The sequence below is a fragment of the Anguilla anguilla genome, chromosome 6 (assembly GCF_013347855.1).
Source record: "Anguilla anguilla isolate fAngAng1 chromosome 6, fAngAng1.pri, whole genome shotgun sequence".
In the NCBI taxonomy this organism is placed as follows: Eukaryota; Metazoa; Chordata; class Actinopteri; order Anguilliformes; family Anguillidae; genus Anguilla; species Anguilla anguilla.
Genome location: NC_049206.1, coordinates 45,093,579 through 45,118,540, shown reverse-complemented (window position 1 = coordinate 45,118,540; position 24,962 = coordinate 45,093,579). Strand labels below are relative to the sequence as shown.

The 24,962-nt window shown below is 42.2% G+C and overlaps 2 protein-coding genes across 3 annotated transcripts; one reads left to right on the top strand and one right to left on the bottom strand.

Moving 5' to 3' along the window:
- The first annotated feature begins 3,886 nt into the window (after positions 1 to 3,886).
- LOC118230454 (papilin-like) lies at positions 3,887 to 15,165 on the top strand. 2 transcript variants are annotated; one of them, XM_035423485.1, is made up of 19 exons: positions 3,887 to 4,196; positions 5,170 to 5,248; positions 5,355 to 5,473; positions 6,234 to 6,291; positions 6,962 to 7,064; positions 7,239 to 7,366; positions 8,233 to 8,356; positions 8,683 to 8,766; positions 9,349 to 9,521; positions 9,830 to 10,049; positions 10,168 to 10,294; positions 10,758 to 10,962; positions 11,610 to 11,786; positions 12,344 to 12,494; positions 12,727 to 12,807; positions 13,021 to 13,156; positions 13,595 to 13,676; positions 13,844 to 13,970; positions 14,602 to 15,165. In XM_035423485.1, the coding sequence occupies exons 2-19, from the start codon at positions 5,189 to 5,191 to the stop codon at positions 14,976 to 14,978; spliced, it is 2,532 nt and encodes an 843-aa protein (XP_035279376.1). In that variant the 5' UTR covers positions 3,887 to 4,196; positions 5,170 to 5,188; the 3' UTR covers positions 14,979 to 15,165. The 2 variants fall into 2 exon arrangements, with proteins under 2 accessions (XP_035279376.1, XP_035279375.1); XM_035423484.1 differs by having other exon boundaries at positions 7,236 to 7,366.
- Positions 15,166 to 18,380: 3,215 nt separating this feature from the next.
- On the bottom strand, positions 18,381 to 24,513 carry LOC118230199 (M1-specific T cell receptor beta chain-like). Its single transcript, XM_035423012.1, has 7 exons — positions 24,386 to 24,513; positions 23,933 to 24,259; positions 21,701 to 21,745; positions 20,136 to 20,483; positions 20,009 to 20,020; positions 19,390 to 19,500; positions 18,381 to 18,541 (listed from the first exon to the last, which is right to left on the bottom strand). Exons 1-7 carry the CDS (start codon positions 24,435 to 24,437, stop codon positions 18,522 to 18,524), a joined length of 915 nt encoding a protein of 304 aa, XP_035278903.1. The 5' UTR covers positions 24,438 to 24,513; the 3' UTR covers positions 18,381 to 18,521.
- Positions 24,514 to 24,962: the final 449 nt, after the last annotated feature.

The following is a 24,962-nucleotide window of genomic DNA, read 5'->3' as shown; positions in this document are numbered from 1 at the left end:
CAAGCTAATGAGGATCAGTCACCTGCAAGGACTGCGCTAGCGATTAGCAGCATTAGTCTGGCTGGGCACCATCGCTTCAGGGAAAAAACAGCATTCCCTCTGTTGGTGTCCGTGAAGCTGTCGAGCTGAAGCACAGGCCCCTGTGAGGACGGAGAAGATGTCAAAGGAGAAGCTGGAGGGCCTGGTGAAGAGCATGGAGGTGATGCTGTCGGAGGTGGAGCAGCTGAAGTCGCACTGCGGGAGGCAGACCGAGGAGCTCAGCCAGCTGGTGGTGGAGCTGCGGAGGGAGAACAAGGAGCTAGCGGAGAAATACGACCTGCTGGTTCAGGACATGCGGGAGGCCAAGGAGATCATTGTTCAGCTGCAGGACACCAAGTTTGCATTCGACGCCAAGGAGAGACAAGCGCAAAAACTGAACCGCCAGCTCTGAGGAGCTGGGGAGGTGTGTGTTGCATAAATTTGTTATGCTAGCGTTATGCTAATAGTAGAGCAGTGTTAGTTTTTGTACATTACAGCCATTTTGTAGAAATGAGGACCACAGAGAATGAGCGGGAGAGCAGAGAAGGAATAAAAATATGTGTGGATGAGTAATTTGACAAGTTAATTGTGGGAAATGAAAGTCTGAATGGCTCAGAGGCCTGCAGATTTGGCTATTTACTGTATATAGGCAGTGGCAGGCATAACTAATGTAAATAAAGTTAAATATTTCCTGTAATTTTATTGTAACATTATGTTGTACAACACAACTTTAAAACTGGTTTACATGTAATGAGAGAAATATGAGTGGTTGTTTCTGTTAGAGATGGATGTTGATTTTATACTATACATTTATAAATGGGTTAGACTGAACAGATGTCACACTAGGTATTCACACATCCACTTGGTGTTTATTAGTATTATATTAGAATGTTCACACATCTACACTGTGTATGACAGTACTGTGCTAGAGAGTTTTCACACATCTACAATGTATGCCAGTATTCACATATTAACCCTGTATGTATCAGTACTGTGCATGGGTATTCACACATCTAAACCATGTTGGCCAGAATTGTACAAGAATATATACAGATCATTTGCGTGGGGATGGTTCTCTGACATCACAGTGCCTATAGAGTTGTATTCTATCCAAATCTCAGATCAACTCACCCATTTGTCTCTGGGCTGGTATAAAGTACATTGTTTGACCTGGGCTGGGGGTCAATATATAACAGAGAGGAGTTCATAAGAGCTTTGCTCCTGTTAGCCTCAGGGTGCTGGCCCAGGCAGCACAATGTATGCAAGTGACATGACTATACATGACCTTATACCGTGCTACACAATCGCTGGCTGTCCCTAACTTAATATACAAGCCACATGATATGGCTATCTCTGACAATATGCATTGGTCACCATGATCATAGACCACATCTGACCCTGTACATATGGTCACATGATCACTAGCCATCACTGACCTTGTACACTGGTGATCCAAACCTGTTCAGGTGGGACAGTCCACTCTACCAGACACACAGCTTCAGATTTAATTAAAATAGGACAGTCTATCCCCAACAGATTCACACTCCATCAATTCTGCAACTCACAGAGGTCTTCTGGTTTTCATGCGACTGCACTGAAACTGACCATTAAAATCAAATGGAATGATCTTCAGTCCTTCTTCAGCCACCTCTCATTCTGTCTTCTGGGGATTTAAGTATCAGGTCAGATGAACTGTGATGCTGTGTCCTCAGAAAACAGTCGATGTTTAGAGAAAATGGGTTTTGGGTTACTTCCAGCATATTGCTAAACCACTGTCCTCTCAGAAATAACGAATATGCTCCTGAACTAGTGTAATATGTTCCTGAAACGGTATCTGTTTGTAAGAGAGAATATATGTAGACACAGGCCCATGCATTGGCCATTACATTAAATTATATAATCATACATTCCTTGTGGTTCTCCATGATTACTGTTTGTGCATTTGTTCGTCCAAAAGTGAGCTTGAGGTTGGGGCCAAAGTGTTCTCGATTATGCCAGTCCTGAAACCTGTGGGAGGAGGCCAACTTGAAAACAAGGAAACCAACTTTCCCAAACATAGCCTCCATTTTTATCCTTTATGGTTCATATGTAAAACTAAAAATACCAAGTTTAACTGCAAATTGCAGCCCTGTGTGATGTATGTGGGGATTTACTGTCAGCCAACACTTTGTTGATCTTCCGTTGCCTTTTTACACTTTCCACTCACTGATCTTCCTTTCTGTCATGCTTTTGTTTTTCACGTGTGGATTTCTTATAGTTTTTTCTACCTTTAAATAATTCTATATGTTTCTTATGTTAGTACAAATAACTGCTTAAATGTCATTTAAAATGATTAAATTACATTTTTGTGAACTAATTTTATGTAAATTTGTACATTTCAATAGCCCAAAGCTACCAAGCTAAAGTGCCTTTAGAAATCAACAAAAATAACATACAAATCATTCATATTTGGAAATGAAGATTATTAAGAGATTAACTATGAAACTTTAATCCAGGCAGAGTATTCCCATAGCCATTCCAGAGATGCAGTTTGATTTTGTAATCAAAGTGCAATCCTAGAGATATGGCAATCATAATTAGTAATTATAGAATTATAGAATAATCCCAGCGTGATTCTAAGGATATTTTATGGGATAATAATCCCAGAGTAACCCCCAGAGACATCCCAAGGGTAAACTTGGCATGAATATGGCAGACCTGTCACAGAGTTTTCCCTGGGAAATGGCTCAGCCAGAAATTTAGGATCAGTAAATTAAGAAGAGGATTAAATTATTATAACACATTCACAGTATTTGACAATATTGGTGATGTATTTTGAATGAGCACCTCAAACTATCAATGCATATATTCACAGATTTCTATTGCTATTTACCACTGACAGCGCATACACCCAAACTGCTGAGATTAAATAACATTTTGAAGCCAAACCATGACATTTGATGATATCTGTCACTTTTAAACAGGGGTGTGCAGTTTTAATATTTCAAAATCAAAATGAAAGGGTTTAAAGCTCTTTACTTACAGTTTGTATTAAATGCATCACACATAGTGTACATGCATTACATGTATCACGCAGATGTTATAAAGATAATTTATTTTAAATGACAAATTGGGGTAAATATCTTGTAATGTGACACGCCAAATCTTGCCATTTCATTGACTTAATTCGTCTTAATGTGACCCCCACAAACCTGCTCATTTAATTGGCTGATTTCATTTTAACGTAACAATCCAAACCCTCCTCGATTCATTGGCTGATTCTATCGAGTAGAGTATTTCTATTGAAATAAAAACGTGTTTATATTTACCCTGTGCATTAATAGCAATCTGCACCTGAGGACACTTTTGTACTTCCACTGAACATTTTAAGAGCCGTTTTAAAAGGTTCAAGTGTACTGCATCAATGTACTGCACAGTATAATTTTGGCTGGCTAAATTCAAACGATTAAATAAATAAATAAATAAACAAATAAATAAGGAGCATACCCAAAGTGCCTCGTTCACTGCAAAAACTATATTAACGACATTATTTTATTGGATAATGAAATTAAACTTAATTTAAAATGGCTCCATATATGTTGTTCACTCAGTGTTATTTATTTATTTATTTATAACTGTACTTTTAGTCAATAAAGAATTTCGTAAACGTATTGGGCCACCTGAAAAGATCCTGCAAATTCATTTAAATTTTAAAAAATGTTGTTTTTTAAATTTATTTATGAGGTTGATGTTTTTTAAGGTTTTGCGTTCAGATTTCTAAACCATTTTGCGTTTATTCAAGTGTTTGAACCACCGACGATTAAACTGGAAACAGATGTGAGTAAGTGGGTTTCAATGAAATCAGAATGGTACTGAGGAGCACGGATACATGCATGAACGGCACAGCAGTGGCTCTTTATTCCCGCTGCATAACCGCTCCGTGTACAGTACACGTAAAAGCGCAGCAGTGTGCACGAATTCCTTACAAACAAGTCATCAACGAGGGAGGAGGGAATAGGGCTGAACATCAATAAAATGTCGCCAATCGTACGCCAAAGGAGTTAACAGTAACTCGACGCCCGCTGAGTTCGTTCAAGCGCCGAGTGAAGACCTACAGTGTTGCAGTATAGCCTATGAGCTTCAGTACCCTGGCAGGTACTCAAGAAGACTCGGAGGGAAAACTGTTTCTGTCCAACAAGGTAAGAAGACTGACTCTGGTTTCCTATAATGCCTCAGAGTAGTTGCTCTGTTCTAGTGTAATGAAAAAACACGTGGGAAAATCTGGTTTGAAATTGATCTTGCTCAAAGTTATAATGGCATAGATGCAGCTGGGAGTTTATTAGCTCCATTCGGGTTGGCCATCACATAGGCCTCCTTGTCCAATGTCATGTTCCATCAACGCGGAAAATGAACGTTTTTTTTCCTATCCACATAAATCCACAGCTGTTGTTAAAATATACATTTATATTATCTTGGTTTTACCGCTTTTTAATTTTCATATCAGGGTTTTTAGCTGTTATTATTTAGACTAATTCTATCTTGTGCAGCATCCTTTGTACCATTATTTGCTCCCGGGAAATTGGTAGCCTGTATTGAGGTAATTTGGTTATATTTTAGTTGAAATATAACTAATATCAATATTTGAAATTGCATAGTTTGAATGGCATCCAGATTTGTAACAAAAGGTTGTTTTCCAGTCCTCTCCATGGCATGCTATTATGGGATGGTGAGCACTTTAGCGGTTTGCGGTTTCGGCTGTCTCGGTTGCCGAGAGTCTATCCACTCTATGATTAGTTTGGTGTGGACCTGGCTTTTTTACGATTATGTGATTCACATGCGTTTCCGTCCCAGACCATGTTATGTGTTTCGGCTCATTTAGAGAAACAATCAATATAGACAGGATTATTTCGTATTATATACGTTCACTTAGGGATATTTATAAGACAAGATATTAAGAAGGGGGAAAAGATGGAATTTTTATGGCCCAGGTTATGCTTTAGCGTCTCTCTCACTTAAGAGAGTAAGTGGCTGGCTTTGAATTCAGCAATTTAGTGAATGGAGTTAACATGCATCCTTAGTTCATGCGTGTTTACATTAATCAGAAAAAATAAGTGGATATTATTATGTGAATTTGATTTGTAAAACATTTTTCTTTGCTTTTTCAACTGTCAGAATCTGACACCCAAACAACATGAAGATCTTGCTGGCTTTGGCTTTTGTGCTGCTTTCTTCTCCTGATCTAGGCCTGTGTGTAAGTTGGACAGTGGCACCACACATATGGCAATCAAAGGTTTAATAACATTTGGTGGTTTTCCAAGCTTGTGATTTGGGTGTGAAATGGTGCTTGTGTACTCCAGGTGCCACAAGCCAGGCAGCCCCTTTCTGACTACTGGGAGGACTGGGGACCGTATGGCGCGTGCAGTCGCAGCTGTGGAGTTGGAGTTAGCATGAGGACACGCAGATGTGTGACGCAGAGGTAAACTCTCAAAGTAGCTCTTTCTTTTAATGTGTTTCTTTCTGGTCTGTGCTCTTCTGTGTACATGTGACATCTGGTTCAGGTAACTGACAGTTTATATTAGAAATTGAATGGTGGAGTAAGTATTTTATACCTGAACATTCCCTTAACAAATGTCTGAACCAAAAATATAAAAACTCACGTCAAACAACACTGGATGTTGGCTGAGATCATATATGACATGCAGGTGCAGAGTCACACACCCACCATTCTGACACTATAGGAAGTTTCTCTCCACACTGCAGTTCTGGCTTGTGGCTCATTTCATCTGTAGATGGAATCTCACTGTATGGATTTTCCAATGGGCTGTGCCAAGTTCTGAAATCAGTTGGAACTCTAGCTAACTATATTACTTTATTTTTTATTCAAATCTACAAAACACATTGGTTCCTAATTATGAACAGGTGTCTGCAGAGCCGTACCATAGTTAGTATTGTCCCTGCAGAGGTATGGTGGGTTTAAGATGGCCAGATTTCCTTGTGTCGCTACACCATCAGTTCCTACCAAAAATGCAACTGCAGTTGATGTCAGTGAATGGTACACCGCTCCTCAGCTATGTGCTACCTCTCCTGTAGCACATAGTCACTGGTTTCACTATAGTGCTCCGATTTTAGGTGTGTGTGCCAATGCAGTGTCTGTTGCAGATTTTAAATTTGTTCAGAATTTATTAGCTGCTGAGGTGTGAGTACAGTGGTCTCACTTCTAATCTTTTATTTTACAGGATCGATGGTGGGAGCTGTGTGGGACCGGCCGTGTCCTACCGCACCTGCAACGTACAGGTACACACGCACCTGCTATCTCCTACTGCACCTGCAACATACAGGTGCACACACCTGCCATCTCTTATCACACCTGCAACATACAGGTGCACACACCTGCCATCCCTTATCACACCTGAAACATACAGGTACACACACACCTGCCATCTCTTACTACACCTGAAACATACAGGCGCACACACCTGCCATCTCTTACCACACCTGCAACATACAGGTGCACACACCTGGCATCCCTTATCACACCTGAAACATGCAGGTACACACACACCTGCCATCTCTTACCACACTTGCAGCATGCAGGTACACAATCACCTGCCATCTCTTACCACACCTGCAACATACAGGTACATACACACACCGGCCATGTCTTACCACACTTGGAGCATACAGGTACACAAACACCTGTCATCTTTTACCACACTTGCAGCATACAGGTATACACACACACCTGCCATCTGTTACCACACCTGCAACATACAGGTATATACACCCACCGGTCATCTCTTACCACACTTGCAGCATACAGGTACACAAACACCGGCAACATGCAGGGACACACACAGTGATGGCAAATGGGTCTCAGTGATGGAATTACAGTAGCTTTCAGCACAGCACAGTTCTTTTCACTGTGCATTTTGTGGAGCTGTTTTCTGTGCTGTTCCCTGTGCAGGACTGTCCTATGGGGTCCAGGGATTTCCGGGAGGAGCAGTGTGCTGAGTTTGATAGAATGGACTTTGAAGGAATGCGCTACAGTTGGCTGCCCTACTATGGAGGTACAAGGAGAACAACTTCAATGCATTAAGGGGTACAGCCTACTTTAGCAAAGGGGGTACTGCTTCCTTTAGAAATATACAGGACAGTAACACTGAGGGTGAATATAAAGAGCAGTAACACTGAGAGAGTGAATATAAAGAACAGTAACATTAAGTGATTTCCCCTCAAAGCAGGGAACCCGTGTGAGCTGAATTGTGCTCCCAGAGGAGAGAACTTCTCCTTCCGCCATCGTGCGGCCGTGGTGGACGGCACGCCCTGCTACCCAGGACGCACAGACATCTGCGTGGGGGGCATGTGTCAGGTGGGCCGGCATCATATGAGGTTAAATTATTTTTAGTTTACTGAAACTTGGGTAAACAGCTGCTTACCTTGAATTATCCTGGGAATCTAGAGCAGAACTATACAATACTATTGGTTGCGAAAGAGTTATGTGTAAATCGACAACATTTAATCATGTTGATAGTCAACCAAATTTGCTTTGCCTTTGTACCTGCACAAAGGGACAATACCTTTTAAAATGTGCATGCAACAGAATTTCAAGCTTCAGTGAGGAGCTGGGTGCATGTAATACTGTATTTTCTTTTGTAATTCATTAATCATCAACTGACATAAGTCATACAGTCCTAAAAGATATGAGGACAAATTAATAGAATAATACTAAGCTCAGAAACAGCTGATAGACATCGTTTTGGAATTTAACAATGACAATATAATATACATTTCTTTCATAATTAGTAATACATTACTCATTAAATACATTACATAAGCATGCTACCTGAAATAAAAACATTAAAAACTACACTTGTAGTTATATCTCTAGTTATTCCACCTTTCTTGTGTGTAACATACGCGGAGACAATTAGCGCATAACAAAGAACCTGAATGGGCTTATCTGGGTCTGATACAGGACATAGTCTGAGACTCCACCCCATGTTTGTATCTTGCTCCCCTTTGCTTACAAACCACTTCAGCACCCAACCCAAATTTACTCCAGCTGCCGAGGTGCAAATTAAATTGACTTTGAGCACTCATATCTGAATCAAGTCTGAAGAAACAATAGATCCAAACCAGAGAAAAAAAATAAAATAAATGTAATGTAAAAATGTCGGATCCTCACTGCCAGTGTGATGCAGGTTCTAATCTATCTCCTCGGCTCTGCCGCTCTAGCTGATTGGTTGTGACAAAATGCTGGATTCCCCCCACCGAGAGGACCCCTGTCTGCAGTGTGGGGGGACCGGAGAGTCCTGCTACCTCATCAAGAACACCTTTACCACACGCCACCTGCCTCAAGGTATTACACACCAATACACAATTCAGCTTGACACCAAGGTGTTATAGACTTACACTGTGCTTTAGTGCACACAACCTGTAACCAAGGTTTTGCACACCACTATATTATTTTTACACACCGTTACACCTTGCAACCTGCAATCAAGGTATTGCACACCTTTATGCTTTGTAACCTGTGACCAAGATATTATATGTCTTTACTGTATGCAGCCTGTAATCCACGGTGTTAAAGACTTTTGCACTGCACAGCCTGTAACCAAAGTGGTACGTCACTGCCCTGTACAACTACACATGTATACTAAATACAGTGAGCTTCCTTTACATCAGCTGGGTACAATCAGATGTTCACCCTCCCTGCTGGAGCCACCTCCATCCGTGTCCGAGAGAACGTCGCCACGCGTAACTATATAGGTGAGCAACTACAGTATCTGTGTGACAAACTACCGATATGTCCAACCTGTATAAACTACAGGAGGAGATTGCTTTTTCAGAAAGGTAATGGGGGCGACATAGCTCAGGAGGTAAGACCGATTGTCTGGCAGTCGGAGGGTTGCCGGTTCAAACCCCGATCTGGGCGTGTCGAAGTGTCCTTGAGCAAGACACCTAACCCCTAACTGCTCTGGCAAATGAGAGGCATCAATTATAAAGCGCTTTGGATAAAAGCGCTATATAAATGCAGTCCATTTACCATAATGAATTTAACGTTGTGAGTGGAGTTGAAAGAGTGATGTGAATTTCCTGTCCATTTGTTTTGTGTTTTTTTTTTGTTGTTGTTTTGTGTAGCGACTGTGTGCTGGTTTGAGTGATGTAGCGGTTGGTTTTTATTTCAGTGGAGCAGATGCTCTGCAGGTGGCGCTCGTGTGATAGTTCCTACTTATTTCAGTGGGAGAGACTGTGGTTCTCATGGTGCATTAGCGCTTATTACTCTTATGTTTTTTTTGGGTTTGTTGGTCTTATTACTGTTATGGTTTGTTGTCATGTTGTTTCCCTCAGCGGTTAGGAATCAACGCGGTGAGTACTACCTGAATGGCCGTGGAGCGATGGACTTTTCCCGTGCCGTACCCGTCGCTGGTACCATGCTGTACTACCAGCGGGGTATCGAGGGGGACCTGACCCCCGAAACCATCACCTGCCGAGGGCCCACATCCGAGCCGCTAACTGTAGAGGTCAGACGATCTCAGGCTTTGCACACTATGTGGTTCGACTCAGTATATAATAAAAACGTATATGAGTGTGTGTGTGTCCGTGTGTGCACGTTACTAAATATATTTTCTCTCCCCAGCAGTAGGTGGATGTTGGTGTGGTTTTATGATGTTGCATTTTGAGTATGTGTTTATAGATTAGTATATTATAGTAAATGTGAGCTGGGTGTGCAGAGGGTATGTGTTGTGATAGTGTATACCATAGTACCGTAAGTAAGTGTTATGATTGTGTACATGTGTATGTTTTGAAATAAATTTTCGTTCCCCTTCAGTTGGTAACACAGGAGAGCAACCTGGGGGTGGAGTTTGAGTACTACCTTCCTTATGACCATGTCCCGGGCCACACCCCAGCCCATACTCCGGTCCATACCCCGGTCCACACCCCTGTCCACACCCCAGTCGACACCCCAAGCCACACGCCGAGCCGCAGCAGGACTGAGTACATGTGGAGAGCTGGCTCCTGGTCTGCATGCAGCAGGGAGTGTGGGTCAGGTAAGCTTGTGACACACCGCATCACACACATTGCTATGACTCATACGATTCATATCATGTGTAACATGAAATCTATGGTGACTCATGTAACGGAACACATTTTGGCTCCACCCACCAGGCTTCCAGTCCCGCCCAGTCTCCTGCGTCGTTGGCAGCGAGGCTTTCCCAGACCATCTGTGTGCTGCCATTCCCCGCCCCCAGAGCAACCGCACCTGCAATACGCATCAGTGTCAGCTGTTCTACAGGTGCATTACGCACCCCAGAGAGGGAAAAAAAACATGCAAACAAGTGCCCTGGCATGAACAAGCACATACAAACGCGCATAATAAGACAGGTCCTTAGTGAAGTGTATAGGTGTGTATGTGATGTATGTGTGTATGTAGATACATTTTACAGAGCATGTTGTGAGGAAAACAGCCCCAAACAGCAGTCATAATGGTTTAATGGTCTGTAAAATGTGATATACGGGCCTCTAATTGATCATATAATAGTATAATAGTGTAATCAAACCATAATAGTATAATAGTATAGTATAATAATATAATAGAATAGTATAATCAAACCACAGCAGCAGGTGTGATATAGAATGTGCAATGCCCATGGTTGAAAGCGTCAGCTACGCAAGTACCTTATGGCTGGCAGGTGAGTGTTAAATGAGTGATGTGAGGATGACAGGTGAGTGACAGGCGTCGACTCTGTGTTCCTCAGCTGGTCGATGGGAGAGTGGAGCACGTGCTCCGCCTCCTGCGGGCGGGGCAGTCAGACGCGCAGCGTGGAGTGCGTCTCTCACGACACGGTGAGCTCCCAGCTGGCGGCCGACTCCCAGTGCGCCGCCGTCTCCGCGCGGCCCGCCACCCTGCAGGTCTGCGAGCAGCTGCCCTGCACCGAGTACAGCGTCTCCAGCTGGAGCGTGGTGGGTACTGCGGCCAGACTGGACTGTTTGCAGTGTTAATGTGCTCAGTGTTGAGTGTGTCGTATTATATGTGCTCTGTATTGAGTGTGTTTTATGTGCTCAGTGTTGAGTGTGTCGTATTATATGTGCTCTGTATTGAGTGTGTTTTATGTGCTCAGTGTTGAGTGTGTAATATTATATGTGCTCTGTTTTGAGTGTGTTTTATGTGCTCAGTGTTGAGCGTTTTATATACTGTATGTGCTTTGTATTGAGTGTCTTTTATGGGCTCAGTATTGAATTAAATCATCTGGGCTCAAGTTCTGAATGTGTCATACTGCATGTGCTCAGTGTTGATTATACTGTATGTGCTCTGTATTGAGCATGTTAATGTGCTCAGTGTTGAGTGTGTTATATGTGCTCAGTGTTGATTGTATTATACTGTATGTGCTCTGTATTGAGAGTGTTATATGTGCTCAGTGTTTGGTATATTATACAGAATGTGCTCAGTGTTGAGTGTGTCATGTTGTATGTGTTCTGTATTGAGTGTGCTAATGTGCTCAGTGTTGAGTGTGTTGTACACTGTATGTGCTTTGTATTGAGCGCGGTAAAATGGGCTCGGTGACGTGCCCAGTGTTGTGCCAAATGTGCTCAGTGTTGAATATTTTCAGTGTTCAGTGACGTGCGGCGAGGGCACGCAGACGCGGGAGGTGGTATGCGTGGGGGGCAGGGCCGAGCGGCTCCCTGATTCCGCCTGCGGCTCCCTCCACCGCCCGCACCACGCCCAGCCCTGCCAACGACCGGCCTGCCAACTCCACATCTCCTGGCATGTGGGGCCCTGGGGACTGGTGAGAGAGAACACCCCAAAACACCCCAGAACACTTTATTATTAACCATTATTGTACCCACTGCTAAACCAACAGCACCCCCAAAACACCTACTGTACCCCCTGATTAACTTACATATCCACAGCACCCCAAAACACTCACTATGCCAACTGCTAAACTTACATATGCACGGCACCCGCCCCCAAAAACACTCACTGCGCCTGCTACCCCACCAAGACTACGGATGCTCAAATCCAGCCTTCAAGGCCAGTAATGCTGCTGATTTTCTTTCCTACCTGATAGTTAACCGGTCAATTAATACTACTGATTGGCCAGAAATTTAACTCATCTGGTGTCCCAGGTTTAAATCAGTCCTGATTGGAGGGTAAGAATGAAAACCTGCAGTACTGCTGGCCTCGGAGGCCAGATTCGAGTATCTCGAACCTGGATCCCGCAGCACACGCAGTAGCCCCTCGTAAGACCCACTGTAGCTACTGCACCAGCATCACTCACAGTGCTGAGCTGGGGACCCACGCCACTCTCCCCACCACCCCCCCCCCCTTCCCCTCCCCCCACAGTGCACTAAGAGCTGCGGCTCCGGGACGCGCGATCGTCAGGTGATCTGCTCCGACGCGGCGCGCAGCATGCACGGGGTGGAGCACTGCGCCGCGGTCCCCATGCCCCACACGACGGAGACCTGCAACGACCAGCCCTGCCGCGGCCCTCAGCGTGAGTCCGGCCTACACCTCCCGCGGCTCCTCTCGCCTTCTCACGCCTCGCTTTCCTGTTGCTGACTGATTCGTGTGTCCTTTTTCCCCTCTGTGTGTGTCTGCGTGTGTGTGCGTGCTCGCGCGTGTGTGCGTTTCTGTATGTGCGCGTATGCTTGCACGTGTGTGTGTGTGTGTGTGTGTGTGTGTGTGTGTGAGAGAGTGTTTATGTTCTTTTTTTCTTTTTTTTACAGTGGTGCCTAGCATGCAGAACCCTATAGGGTATGACCGCGGCCCAAATGGTTTCCTGCCCTACATCCCTGAAGACAACTCAGGTTTATATTCACTAACCCCAAAGTCTACTGTCCCGCCCCCACTGTCTGTTGCCCCACCCCCACTGTCTGCTGTCACACGCACACTGTCTACTGTCCCACACACTTTATTGATTTTAAGGTGTATTTCAGAGGCACAGGTATGTGGGCGTTCTATATTTCTTACTGTGTGGTTCTAATAATGCCGTGTTACTGCATTGTTTGTGCTATTCTCAGTCCACAGGCCGGCAGAGAGACCCGTGAGTGGGGCACACTGTTCCCAGACCTACTATGGCTGCTGCCCTGACGGCCAAACCTCTGCCATCGGTTTCCACGGGGAAGGCTGCGCCCCAGAGCCCTGTGCACGCAGCAGGTACCTGTGCCTCCGCCCCAGCATGACGCAGCACTCCCTTCTGCAGTACACACAAGTCACACCGTGACTCAGACTGTGCCACTGGGTAGTTTCTTTACTACAAATGCAAGTCCACAATTACGACTGAATCACCCCATTATGAGCAAATGTGTACAGTAATGGTTGTCAATCACAAATTCATAGTGGGAAAGTATAATTAGGTTGCGTAATATATGGCACATTATCTTTACTTCTATTCAGCTACATCAGAAGGGCCAGTCCTGCATATCCTTTATAGATAGATAGATGTCTTTGTGTCTATATTCATGCTAGTGTCTCTCCTTCCCTCTCCCCCTATCTCTCTTTGTCCCTCTCTGTCTATCTGTCTGTCTCTCTCTCTCGCTCTCTCTCTCTCTCTCTCATTCTCTCTCTTTCTCTCTCTCTCTCTCTCTGGTGCAGATTTGGCTGCTGTGCGGATGGTGTGACCGCAGCAAGTGGTCCCGGCAGGGCAGGCTGTCCGGAAGTTGGTCTCCATCCTGGGGTGAGAATTACGCTACAGCACTCATCTCTCTCCTCATTCTCTCCCCCCTTCCCTTTCATTCCCTTTTAAATCTCTGTCTTTTACTTGTCCCTCTCTTTCTCCCTCTCTCCTCCATACTCTTTCTCTGGCCCGCCCCTAGCTCTTCACAAGTTTGTCTCTCTCCTCAGGAACGCAGCCCAACTAGGACGGAGGCTCAGGAGCCGTGCCACACCTCCGCCTACGGCTGCTGCTACGACCGTGTCACCCCTGCAGCTGGGCCTCAGCAGGAGGGCTGTGCCCCTCCCACTACCGACGGTGAGGGGGGGGGGGGGGGCTGTTTTCCACAGGGAAACACAAGATACGACACTATTAACACTACCCAAATTAAATATGCTGATCATTAGGGAGTGAACACTGCAAATAAACAGGGGGCAGTGGCACAATATTGAGTTTCCAAACTATTTTTAAAGTTTTAGTACTGGCAAAATTTAACTAATTTTATTTTTAGCTGAACTTTATTCCGACGTTTATCCATTACATCCCTTAAATTCTTATTCTAACGATGGGGAATGTCTTACAGGTACACTGTAGATGCATCTGACTGGGGAATTGATTCCCTTATTGTGTTTCAATAATTAATTTCAATGTGCAATTGGCTGTGCAGGCAGTTGAAGTATATGAAGAGAGATATTTGGCTGTGCAGGCAGTTGAAGGATATGAAGAGAGATATTTGACTGTGCAGGCAGTTGAAGGATATGAAGAGAGATATTTGACTGTGCAGGCAGTTGAAGGATATGAAGAGAGATATTTGACTGCGCAGGCAATTGAAGGATATGAAGAGATATTTGCCTGTGTGGGCAGTTGAAGAATATGAAGAGAGATATTTGGCTGTGCTGGTAGTTGGATTATATGAAAGGAGATATTTGACTGTGTTGTTTGTCTGCAGCCCACGGTACTGCGTGTTCCCTGCCCTCCAGCGTTGGTCCGTGTGCCGATTGGACGTCTCGCTTTTACTACGATTCCACCACCGGCAGGTGCGTCCACTTCTGGTTCGGCGGCTGCCAGGGCAACCGCAACAACTTCCTCACGAGGGAGGAGTGCCGGAGGAGTTGCCATGTCGACGGCTCCGCCCAGCCGCGCCCCGCCCTTGAGCCGAGGGGGGGCGCCGGGCCCGGCAGCACGGGGGGGTCGAGGAGGGTGTTCATAACGCACCGGGGGTCGGGGACCGCTCGCCGGTACGGCTCCAGCGCCGCAGCCCAAGCCCATAGAGTTCGCGTCCCGCACCGTCGCCTACGGCACACCCCCCGCAGCACCGCCAAGTGAGCTGCGGTCGCCGCGGGAACGCAGCCCGCCGCCCTTCATCGCAACTGCTCTTTCTGGTCTTCGTCAACCGGTGGTGTTAAATGACATTAAAACCTGTAGTGTCAACTTCAACTTGTCAACTTCACACCAGTTTGTGTTACAGCACAGCTGTCACTGCAGATGTCATTAAACTGAACCGAGTGAGAGAGTACTGTGTCATGTGATCTGTGCTTGTCCGTGTGCCCTTTTTGTTCAATGTGTTGTTTATGGGACTGTATTTTTGTTTTTTGGGTTTTTCCTTTATTTGATAGAACAGTGTAGAGAGACAGGAATAATTAGTAGGTGAGAGAGGGAGAGACGTGCGACAAAGGTCGGCAGTCCGATTCGAACTGCAGACAGCGCAGCTCGCATAGAGCATGTGGTTGGTGCTCTAAGGGCTGCGCCACTAGAGGCCATGGGACTGTAATTTAACGCTTAAAATGAAATCTTAAACATTCTTTTTTTTGAAAAGCCACATATTTACAAGATAGCTGGTTGTCTGATATTGCAAATGCAGGTTTGGTCACGACGCCCATGTTATTTTTAGAAACTAAACAAAGCAGTGATGCTATGAGCAGAAAAGTTTTCGCTGTACTGGAGTAAGGCAAAGTATTAAAGCTCTTCGTGTATTTTCCAGAATTCTACAAGAAACAGGTTCCGTATTTGAAAAAAATGCAAAAGTCTTGGTGATAAAAGCTGAAAGTTTTTTCAAAGTGTGTTTAAAATTATAATTATTTAATTGTGTATTCAGTCTTATTCAGCATTTACATTTTTAAGTGAAGTAGAACTTATTCATATGATATTGAAAGAAAATCCTCCCCCTTTTATATCTTAACGTGAAAATCATAAATAATTAATAAATAATAACACTTTGCATTTATGACCAAAGGGGGTCACTGTTACATTTATTTTAACAAGAAAAGTGAATCTATCAGTGTGTTGGGATGCATTCTTTGCATGCTTTCTATCAAATTTAAATTACTTTAAAGACACTGAAAGGGATTTTAATATCAGTTCATGAGCTTTCCTAAATATATGAATTTAACACTCTCATGCTACTTATATCATAAAAGTTTCCTGTCACTTCCTCCATAAGCAAGTGTAGTCTCATCAATATCAGTGCTCCAGTCTCTTTTTACTAATGTCTGACTGAGCTTTCAATTAACCAGGTCTGATTGGACTTTTTTTTTTTTTTACAGCTATAGAACATTACATTAAACCAGTTTATCAGAATTGGTTTTCTATCAAGTCTCATCAGTGTTATCACATTGAACTCTAACTCATCTTGACGTTTTAGACTTTAATACAGGTCATCACTGCCACACTGTCACAAACCATATAATGGTGTGAAAGCTCTTCTCCCCTTCCACAGAATCAGACACACTTTCAGCACAGTGCTCAGAACCAGACTAGAAATCACAAACTGAATCATGTTTATCTGTATTATGTGTTTTTTCTAGCAGGTGAAACTGCATATTTTTCTGTATTTGGGAAATTATTCTATATTTTCTGGTGAACGTGTGAAATATTTAGCAATGGGATTATTCGGTTGTCATCTTAGCTTGGGTTTATGTAAAATGCAATTCAATTTTGCAACATATATCATGCATTTTCTTCTGCAGGATTTGAAGGTTTGAGCGTTAATCAGCACTCCACAGTCGTGTTTGAGAAAGAAGGGAGTTCTGCAATGACAATGACATGCTATGAGGTGACCAGTGACTCCCGCTCCATCATCTCCTGGCTCCGGCAGATTGTGTCGAATTTAATGGAGCTGTTGTTTTTTTCGACATCCACCGGGTGGGTGGAGCCCCCAGGGTGGGGTCGTTCAGCCCCAGCAGAGACAGCTGGTCCCACTTCCCTCTGGAGACCACGCTTTATCGGTGAGTGACTGCACTGTAACAGAGAGCACTCTTACAAAAATCACCAAAGCAGCACTTGGGCACACTGAGCGCTCATGCAAAAACTACTAGAACAGTAGAGCATCCATTAGTTTACATAAGCATGGAAACCTGAAGATCAACTCTTGAGCCTCTTTTAACTGATGTCTGACTGAGCTGTTAAAAGACTACTCAACTACTTTCAATTAATCAGGTCTAATATGGCTTTTTACACTTGTGTTGCAATTTGTTTTGGAAAAGAGCATATTGCTTTTCATCCGTGTCTTCACTTTTGCAAAACAATGATAATGTAACCGTCGTTGAAAGTCTCAAATTTTGAAGTTGTTGATGTCAGACAAAGCCAAAAAACCCAGACAACGGCCCACTTGAATTGCAGGTGGTGTAGAAAACACAAGACTGCCAACATGCTAGACTAGATCTTCCCATGCAGCTGTTTTGGGTGAGGTTATTGGGTGGAGGAGTCTGTGGAAACAGGGCGACAGCGCTGCATGTTTGTGGAGTCTGAGGGGGTGTATCTGTGACCACATCCTCTCTGAACCGTTACTTTCAACATGTGGCAGGGCGGCAGTTTCACCGCTAGTTAGCAGTACACATCAGCCCCCGTGTGTTTATTCATGCCAGCGTCTCATCCCCCCTCCCTCTCTCTCTTTCTCTCCCTTACTCTCTCATTTAGGATCACATTAGTCCTAATTCCCACTGGTCTTTTAAATGTTCACTTTCACTGCAGGCTATTCGTGAAACTTGGAACCAGCCACAAAAGGATGCTTGCAAAGAAATAACGTTTCACGCTTGTGTTTCACACTTTTAATAAGCCCACAGTCTGCAAGGGGAGAGAGAAACCAGTCATTTCCTGCACAGGAAATGCTTTATCACAAAAATCAGGTCAAACAATATGACACAAGAAACAACTACACAGAAATGACTAACATCAGACTTAATAATTGCATCATTATTGCAGGCAGATCTAATCCTTGTCTTAACCAGCAGGTCCAACCATAGCCATATTATAACAGGAGGACCTAATTGTAGCCATATAAAACCTATTATTGTACTCCTATAATGCAGTTCTTTGTACTTATAACTGTAATGCATTACTATTTATGCCTGAATTATATTACAATAGTGTTATACCTGTACATATTTGCACAAAGAACATCGTGGTAGGTGGTGTCAGAAGTTTGGCAAATATTCTTAAATATCTCTTGTTTTGGACTTCATCTCCCAAGATGCACCTCATGTGTGGGCTATTTGTTGAGGTGTATTTATAATGGGATACATAATCATAATGAGAGAGTGTTGTGCAGAAGAAGAGGGAAGAATTTAACTTTATTTGCTTTAAAATGCAAATTTACATACAGAACAGAATGGGCAGACAGTGCAAAGGTAGTTCATTTCACTCAGTATTTTTTTCCCCCAGGTGTCTTATTTGTGTCAAATACATACAAAAAAAATATTTAATTTTCTATACTTATACTTTATTATGAAAGAAATGCATGTCATTCTACTGTTTATTTTTATTTTTTTTATACAGAATATTCTGTACGAATATGAGAAAAGCATATATGGCAGCCGAAGGCTCTATGGTCAGGATCTGACATGGTCTGGTATGGTCAGGATCCAACATGCGCTAGTGCTGTTCTTCCATCCCTGTGAGAAAAACACATAGAACAATTAGAGTAAGGATTTCACTGATTGGGGTTAATTGCGTTTTAACAAAGGACTACTTGATGAGACATTCTTCCTCTGGAATTGAAACAGGATGCCAGAGTCTCTGAATTAAACCCTAGCCTATGCTGTAAATAGAGGGGGCAATTACCAGAAGTGATGCAGAGGTTATACAACCATAACCAGCACGACTTCCACTTATGTCCATTTTTAAATGTATATGAATACCTTACATGCACTGAACTCTGGGGAAAAGGGTGTGGTGTGCAAATATCATATGTGGACTCTAAGTGAAGGAGTGGACATCTATTTTCAAAGCAACATAAACACTTACAATCCTATATTTTATTGTGGCAGAGTCATGGGTGGTTGTTGTACTTTAAATCAGCCAAACCAAAAGTACAGACACAATGTATATTTAATGGAGTATATATACATGTATGTATCTATGTATGTATGTATGTATGTATGTATATGTACTTTTTAAATATACATTGTGTCTGTACTTTTGGTTTGCCTGATTAAAAAAACAACAACCACCCATGACTCTGCCACAATAAAATACAGGATTGTAAGTGTTGCTTTGTATACTTTTTGTTGCTCCGACTTTTGTGTTGCTACTTCATTTTTGTGTGAAATGAGATTCCACACAAAAATGAGATTTTTATTGTCCGTCATTGTGTAATGCATTCAACTGGCTTGCACTCACCCAAACCAAGAAGCAAGTGACAAAAAACTTTGAAATCTAGTGGAAACAGCACATACAGAATTTTTAGTGCAGATGCACCCCCCAAAATTTGTGTTTTATGTTACTTTCTGAGGACAAATACCTTGCCTTTTCCACATCAGTGCAGCCAGCAGCAGCAGATACAGGATGCTCTTACATATGAAGAGAGAGTACGAGAAGCGTGCTGCAACCAGGCTCATTTTCCTTTTCTCCACTGGGAACAAATTCAACAGTAACAAGAATCAGCCAATGTTTTTTATGCCTGAAAAATATACATTTCTCAAAGCAGATGAAGCACTATTTAGATTTACATGCCATTTGCTGCATTTTAAATTTACATTTATAGCTGAAATTTACAGACAAACGCGATCAGTATAATATTACTTTTTTGTTATACCACACTGAAGGATTTGGGAATGTCCTGCCATAGGTCTGGGCCAAGTATGTGCTTGGTGAGTGAACAATCCTTCATAAAGTGATTTACAAAAATGAACCATGGAGATGTGAGATTGAACAGAATCACTCCTGAAACTGAGAATTGATACAGCCAGATAAGCAGGACTGAGGTTGGAGCTCACATGCATAACACCATGCACTTACCTATATCTATAACGGACCTCAGGAGTATGAACATATAAATAAAGAATGCTATGACCTTTGTAATCAGCATGACCGAGAAGTTACAGTGCTTGTTGTCAGCTGAAATACTTTTGTGGTCTCACCTGAGAAACAACCTTAAAAAAAACAAAAATATTCCTGTTAGTTCACATATATTTTGATATTCATAAACATTGTGTGGAAAATTAATATATTGTCTGTGGAAGCATTGACTATAATTGCGGTGCCCACCGTCTCCAAAAATTGTGTGATTGTTGATGAGGTCATGGCTCCCATTGTAGAAGCTGGTAACACAGGTGAAGCTGTTTTGTGGGCGGAGCCAGTCCTGGGCAGGGATCCTGATTCTGCTGCTGAGGCTGTAGGTACTGCTGGACCCATCCCACATGGGACTGCTGTCCTCCCCACTGGCCCCCACCTCCACTCCATTCACCTTCCATAGCACACGGATGTGGTCAGGGTAGAACCCTGTTGCCACGCACACCAGCGTTACTTTGGACTTGCTCTTACTGCTCCTCTGGACTTCCTGGGGGGCAGGGGGCAGTACTCTGACCTGGGGAGGTGTGACTGGAACATGGGGATCTGAAGAACAGGAGATGTATATCATCAGTAAATATACAGTACGTATATTTACACATTTCTAAATAGTAATTTCAGAACAATTTGACATCGCAGTGCCATAAATTTTCGAAAACATTGTCAAGTATGTGCTGACATGAACAGTACTACAATCACAGGTGGTTTAGAGCTTGAAGAGAATTGTCACAGATTGTTGCAAATATGTTCATCTGACACGTTAAATAGAACTGTTGCCATGCGGTTACATGCACCAAATGTCAGCTCCGCTGCACCTGTCAACCCACTGAAAAATGGGTCAAAGAACATAAACCAGCACTGTCAATTATAAATAACGCTACAATTAGGAAAATACATCCTTTCAACTAAATCTCATCAAATAATTAAATAGATAAAAATCTATAGAAGTTCATGACTTATTGTTGTGCAATTTTAATTTTGGGAGACACTAACAGGAGAAATTAAACCCACTGGAACAGGAAAGAATGCATTAAAAAACAAAATCAAAGGAAAACTTCAAAGAATCTTTTCCTGATTGTTCAACACTAAATGCATTCAACTTGCTTTACGTAATTTCTGACTCTAGTTTCACATTCATGAGTGCAGTTTACTTGTAGTTGACCACAGTTTGCCATTACTCATTCAGAATATGTACATGAATAACTGGATTTATTGAAAGCTGACCAGCATCAGTAATCTATACTGAATAAGAGAAGTGAAGCAGCTTCAGGAACAGAAACATAATTTACTCACCCAGCAGAGTTAGTTTAGTCCCTTGCCCAAATAATGCCGAGGTTCCAGAGACAAAGTCAACCTACAGTATCATATTCAACTTCTCCCATAACTCCAACAATCTATTAATAATACTTACACATTAATCTCTAATCTGATAATAAACCACTTACACTCACATGTCAGTGTACTTTATTTTGATAATCTATGACTAGTATTTACAGACTAATAATCCCAGTTCACACATTATCCTATAATACTAAACCAATTCCACCTTCTACAGTTCACATGATGTGCTTTACTTTGTCACATTTGTAATATCTGACGTCAGATTCCTCCCTGCATGTGATGCCAACCCTTTTCACACTACATCAGATTGTCACCTACTTGAAGATAAGAAAGGTGAACTCAAAAGCCTGTCAGTACCAGAACATGACTGGGAATCTAGAGCTGGACTAGAATGGGCTGGTCAGAAGACAAGAGACTCTTACCTACAACAGTGAGTCTTGTTCCTCCACCAAAGTGCTGCTCGAAGCCTGCACACAGTTATATAACGTGTACACAAAACCCCCTGCCTTAAAATGCCTGCTATACATTTCTTCACTATGCAGCTATTCTTGGAGAACGATATATCAGTGTCTTTGTAATGGATGTTGACACCCTCACAGTATCCAAGCTACCTATAACAGTGTACAGTACACAATATATGATAGTGAAGCGGTTCTGTAAAAGTACTGATTGAGATGTGCTTTGAAATAGTTTAGAAATTGTATTATTATTACAATATTACAGTAATAGGAATGGATCAGATAAGCGTATACATGTATATAAAGCAAGTTCTTTTATTTATACTTTTTAACATGTTTACTACTGACTTTTTTCTTTTAAATGTTTTAGCTGTTAATCACATTTATAACTTAAATAATATTATTCTGATTAATCAAGACTACATTAAATGGTATTTATGATTATAAATAATAATATACTTTCACTCTTCATTAATGAAGAGGTGTAAACACTCAAAGAAAGCTTTGTGTCTGCAGCACAGTCACTTTCTGTCCAGTGATAAAAACCTATTGGCCAGTGCACCAGGTTTACAATTTAATCATTTTAATTACAAGATTTAAAGAATAGTTGAAATATTGTAGACCCTCTGCCCTTTAACTAATTTTTTATTTCAGTACAGATACAGATCAATATACAGTATAATGACCCAATAGCTACTAATGGAAGACCACAGATTCTGCATATGAATGTTTAAGTTCAGTACATTAAATGTTTCTGCATTAATTAAGAGCAAGTTATGGAGAAATGAGCCATAGAGTGTTTCAAATGAAAGACACGAAAAACAGACAAACAGACACATCAAAGTGATAACAGTACTCTAGCAGGGGTGAGTCTAGAACTGATATATTGAATATTTACAAATTCAATCTGAGGTTTTATGCCTACCTCTTTCTAGTTGTGTAGCTATATGAGTCATGAAACAAAATGATATGTGGTTTGGGCTGGCTATGAACATAGGGAAATATCATCTCAATATTCCTACAAGCAAGGTATTATTGTAAAAAGCAATGCAATTATTAATAATAACATATTTCTGTCAAATGTGTTGTGGTGATTTTTACAACAAGGAAATGGGAACAGATGGTTTATATAGCTAATAGCTCAAGTGGAGAAGGTGGTGGTTGTACTGTATTCTCTCATTCCTCTGGGAAACTAAAAATATGAGAGCAAATCTTAGTAGGAGCTAACTTTGGTAATGATTACTAAGAGCTTACTTTGGTAATGCTTACCAAGAGCTAATGCTGGTAATGATTACCAAGAGCCAATGCTGGTAATGATTACCAAAAGCTAACTTTGGTAATTATTAATGGCCCGTTGTTGATGATTTATACAAGATGAATACTACTGGTCCACAGGGTTCCAAACAGTTTAAACGCTGGAGGTCCAACATTTATTGTGGTTGTGGCCCCCCACGTGAAGGCTTTGCCAAAATGTGTTAGGAATTTTATAATGTTCATTGGAACGTGCGATGGAATAAAGATATTTTAAAAGTGTTCTATGGAAGTGCGCCTTGGTTTTTCTTTCCTATATTAGTATTATCCCAATGCCAAACAGAACCTTCTTTCATCATATTTTGATATCTTTACAGTATACCCAGGTTGACCTCCTTTCTGTATTTGTTTTTTCTTTCAATTATGTTAGTTGAATCTGGGGATTTCACATTGGAGCAATACTATTGGCCCATCATAATACCAATGAGCAATTTATAGATGACCTCATGAAAATACTTGATTTACACCCATACCAGGGTTCCATTAAAATATGTACTTCTGTCTTTTGGTTTCTTCATAGAATGCAGAACAGCCTCAATGGTCCATTCTAAGGATCCCTTATAAAAATGTGAACTCATTTATTCAGATCCCTCATCAGAAACTAAAATGATTAGGTACACACCTCCCCAGTGAGCACAAGCATGAATCTAGACAGAATCTAAACGTATAGAGAAGTGGAAACCTTGGTTGAGAGATGTTTTGACATAAACAAACTAGGTTAGCACAATTTACCTCCAATGTAGCTCAGGTTTTATCCAGGTAAAAATGTCAAAACATTTCTCAACATAGATTTCCACCCCTCTAGACGTTTCGAGTCCGTCTAGATTCGTGCTTGTGCTCACTGAGTCTTCTTAAGACATGTCTACCCATGTTTTTATGGAGTAAGAGGCTTATAGCTTATAGCACTGTGTGAGCTAGCTGCACAAAAGTACACTGCAGTGTCTTCCACAGTGAGAGAGGAGATGTGTAGGGAGCTTCGGTTCACTGCCTCCCGGGTCAAACGGAATCGGGTTTGGAACTGGGCTTCGTAAGTGGGCTTTTCCCTGCTATGGCCGAACACAACCAGGACGAGAACCCTGTCGTGTAATGCCCGTCTGTACCAATACATGTTGTGGTAGTTGCTCTCGCTGTGGCTGCATTTAATCTCCCTGTCCTCTCCTGGTTTGGCTATTAGGGACGGATACTGCTCAAACTCCACGCCTCCTGTGGCACCTGTAGAAACAGGGAAACGAAGACAGCTGACGTTAAGAGAGAAACAAACAAGTGAAACCTTCAAATGGATTGTCATAAAGGTAGATTAATATTAAAATCTTTTAACTGTATTTATATGTGACTTACAAAAGAGCCAGTATAACAGGATAGAGAATCCAATTAGTTCCCTGAATGTCATTCTGCAGCTTTGTGGAGAGAAGATCTTCTGAGAATGGCTTTAACTTTCTCTGCACACCCTGTCTGATGTATGCTTGCTGGAAATATGTTGCGGTTTTCCTGCCTCAGTACACACTGGAGAACAGTACTGCCCTCTGCTGGATTCTATGATGGTTTCTAAAAGGTGTCTCTGGCTACATTGGACAGGCAAGAAAACATTCTCAAGAGAAAATCTCAAATCTATGTAGTGACTTTTAAATGATATTAAACAGACTTATGACCTCGAGGGGAGAACTCTAAACTATACAGTAACCATAGTATGGATATAAAACAAGGTGAAGTTATTCTCATGGTTTCCCCTAGTAGCCATATTCTACAGAGCATATATCACAGTCATGCTGGTTCATGACCATGGCCCATGCAACTTTTACAGAGGACCACACCTGCAGTTTAAAAATTTTGCGTTTTGGAGAAGTTCTGGTAAGCCTTCAGAGACCGGTCAACTGTCAATGGGGATGAAGACTGAACCCCAGAGGTGAAGGAGAGA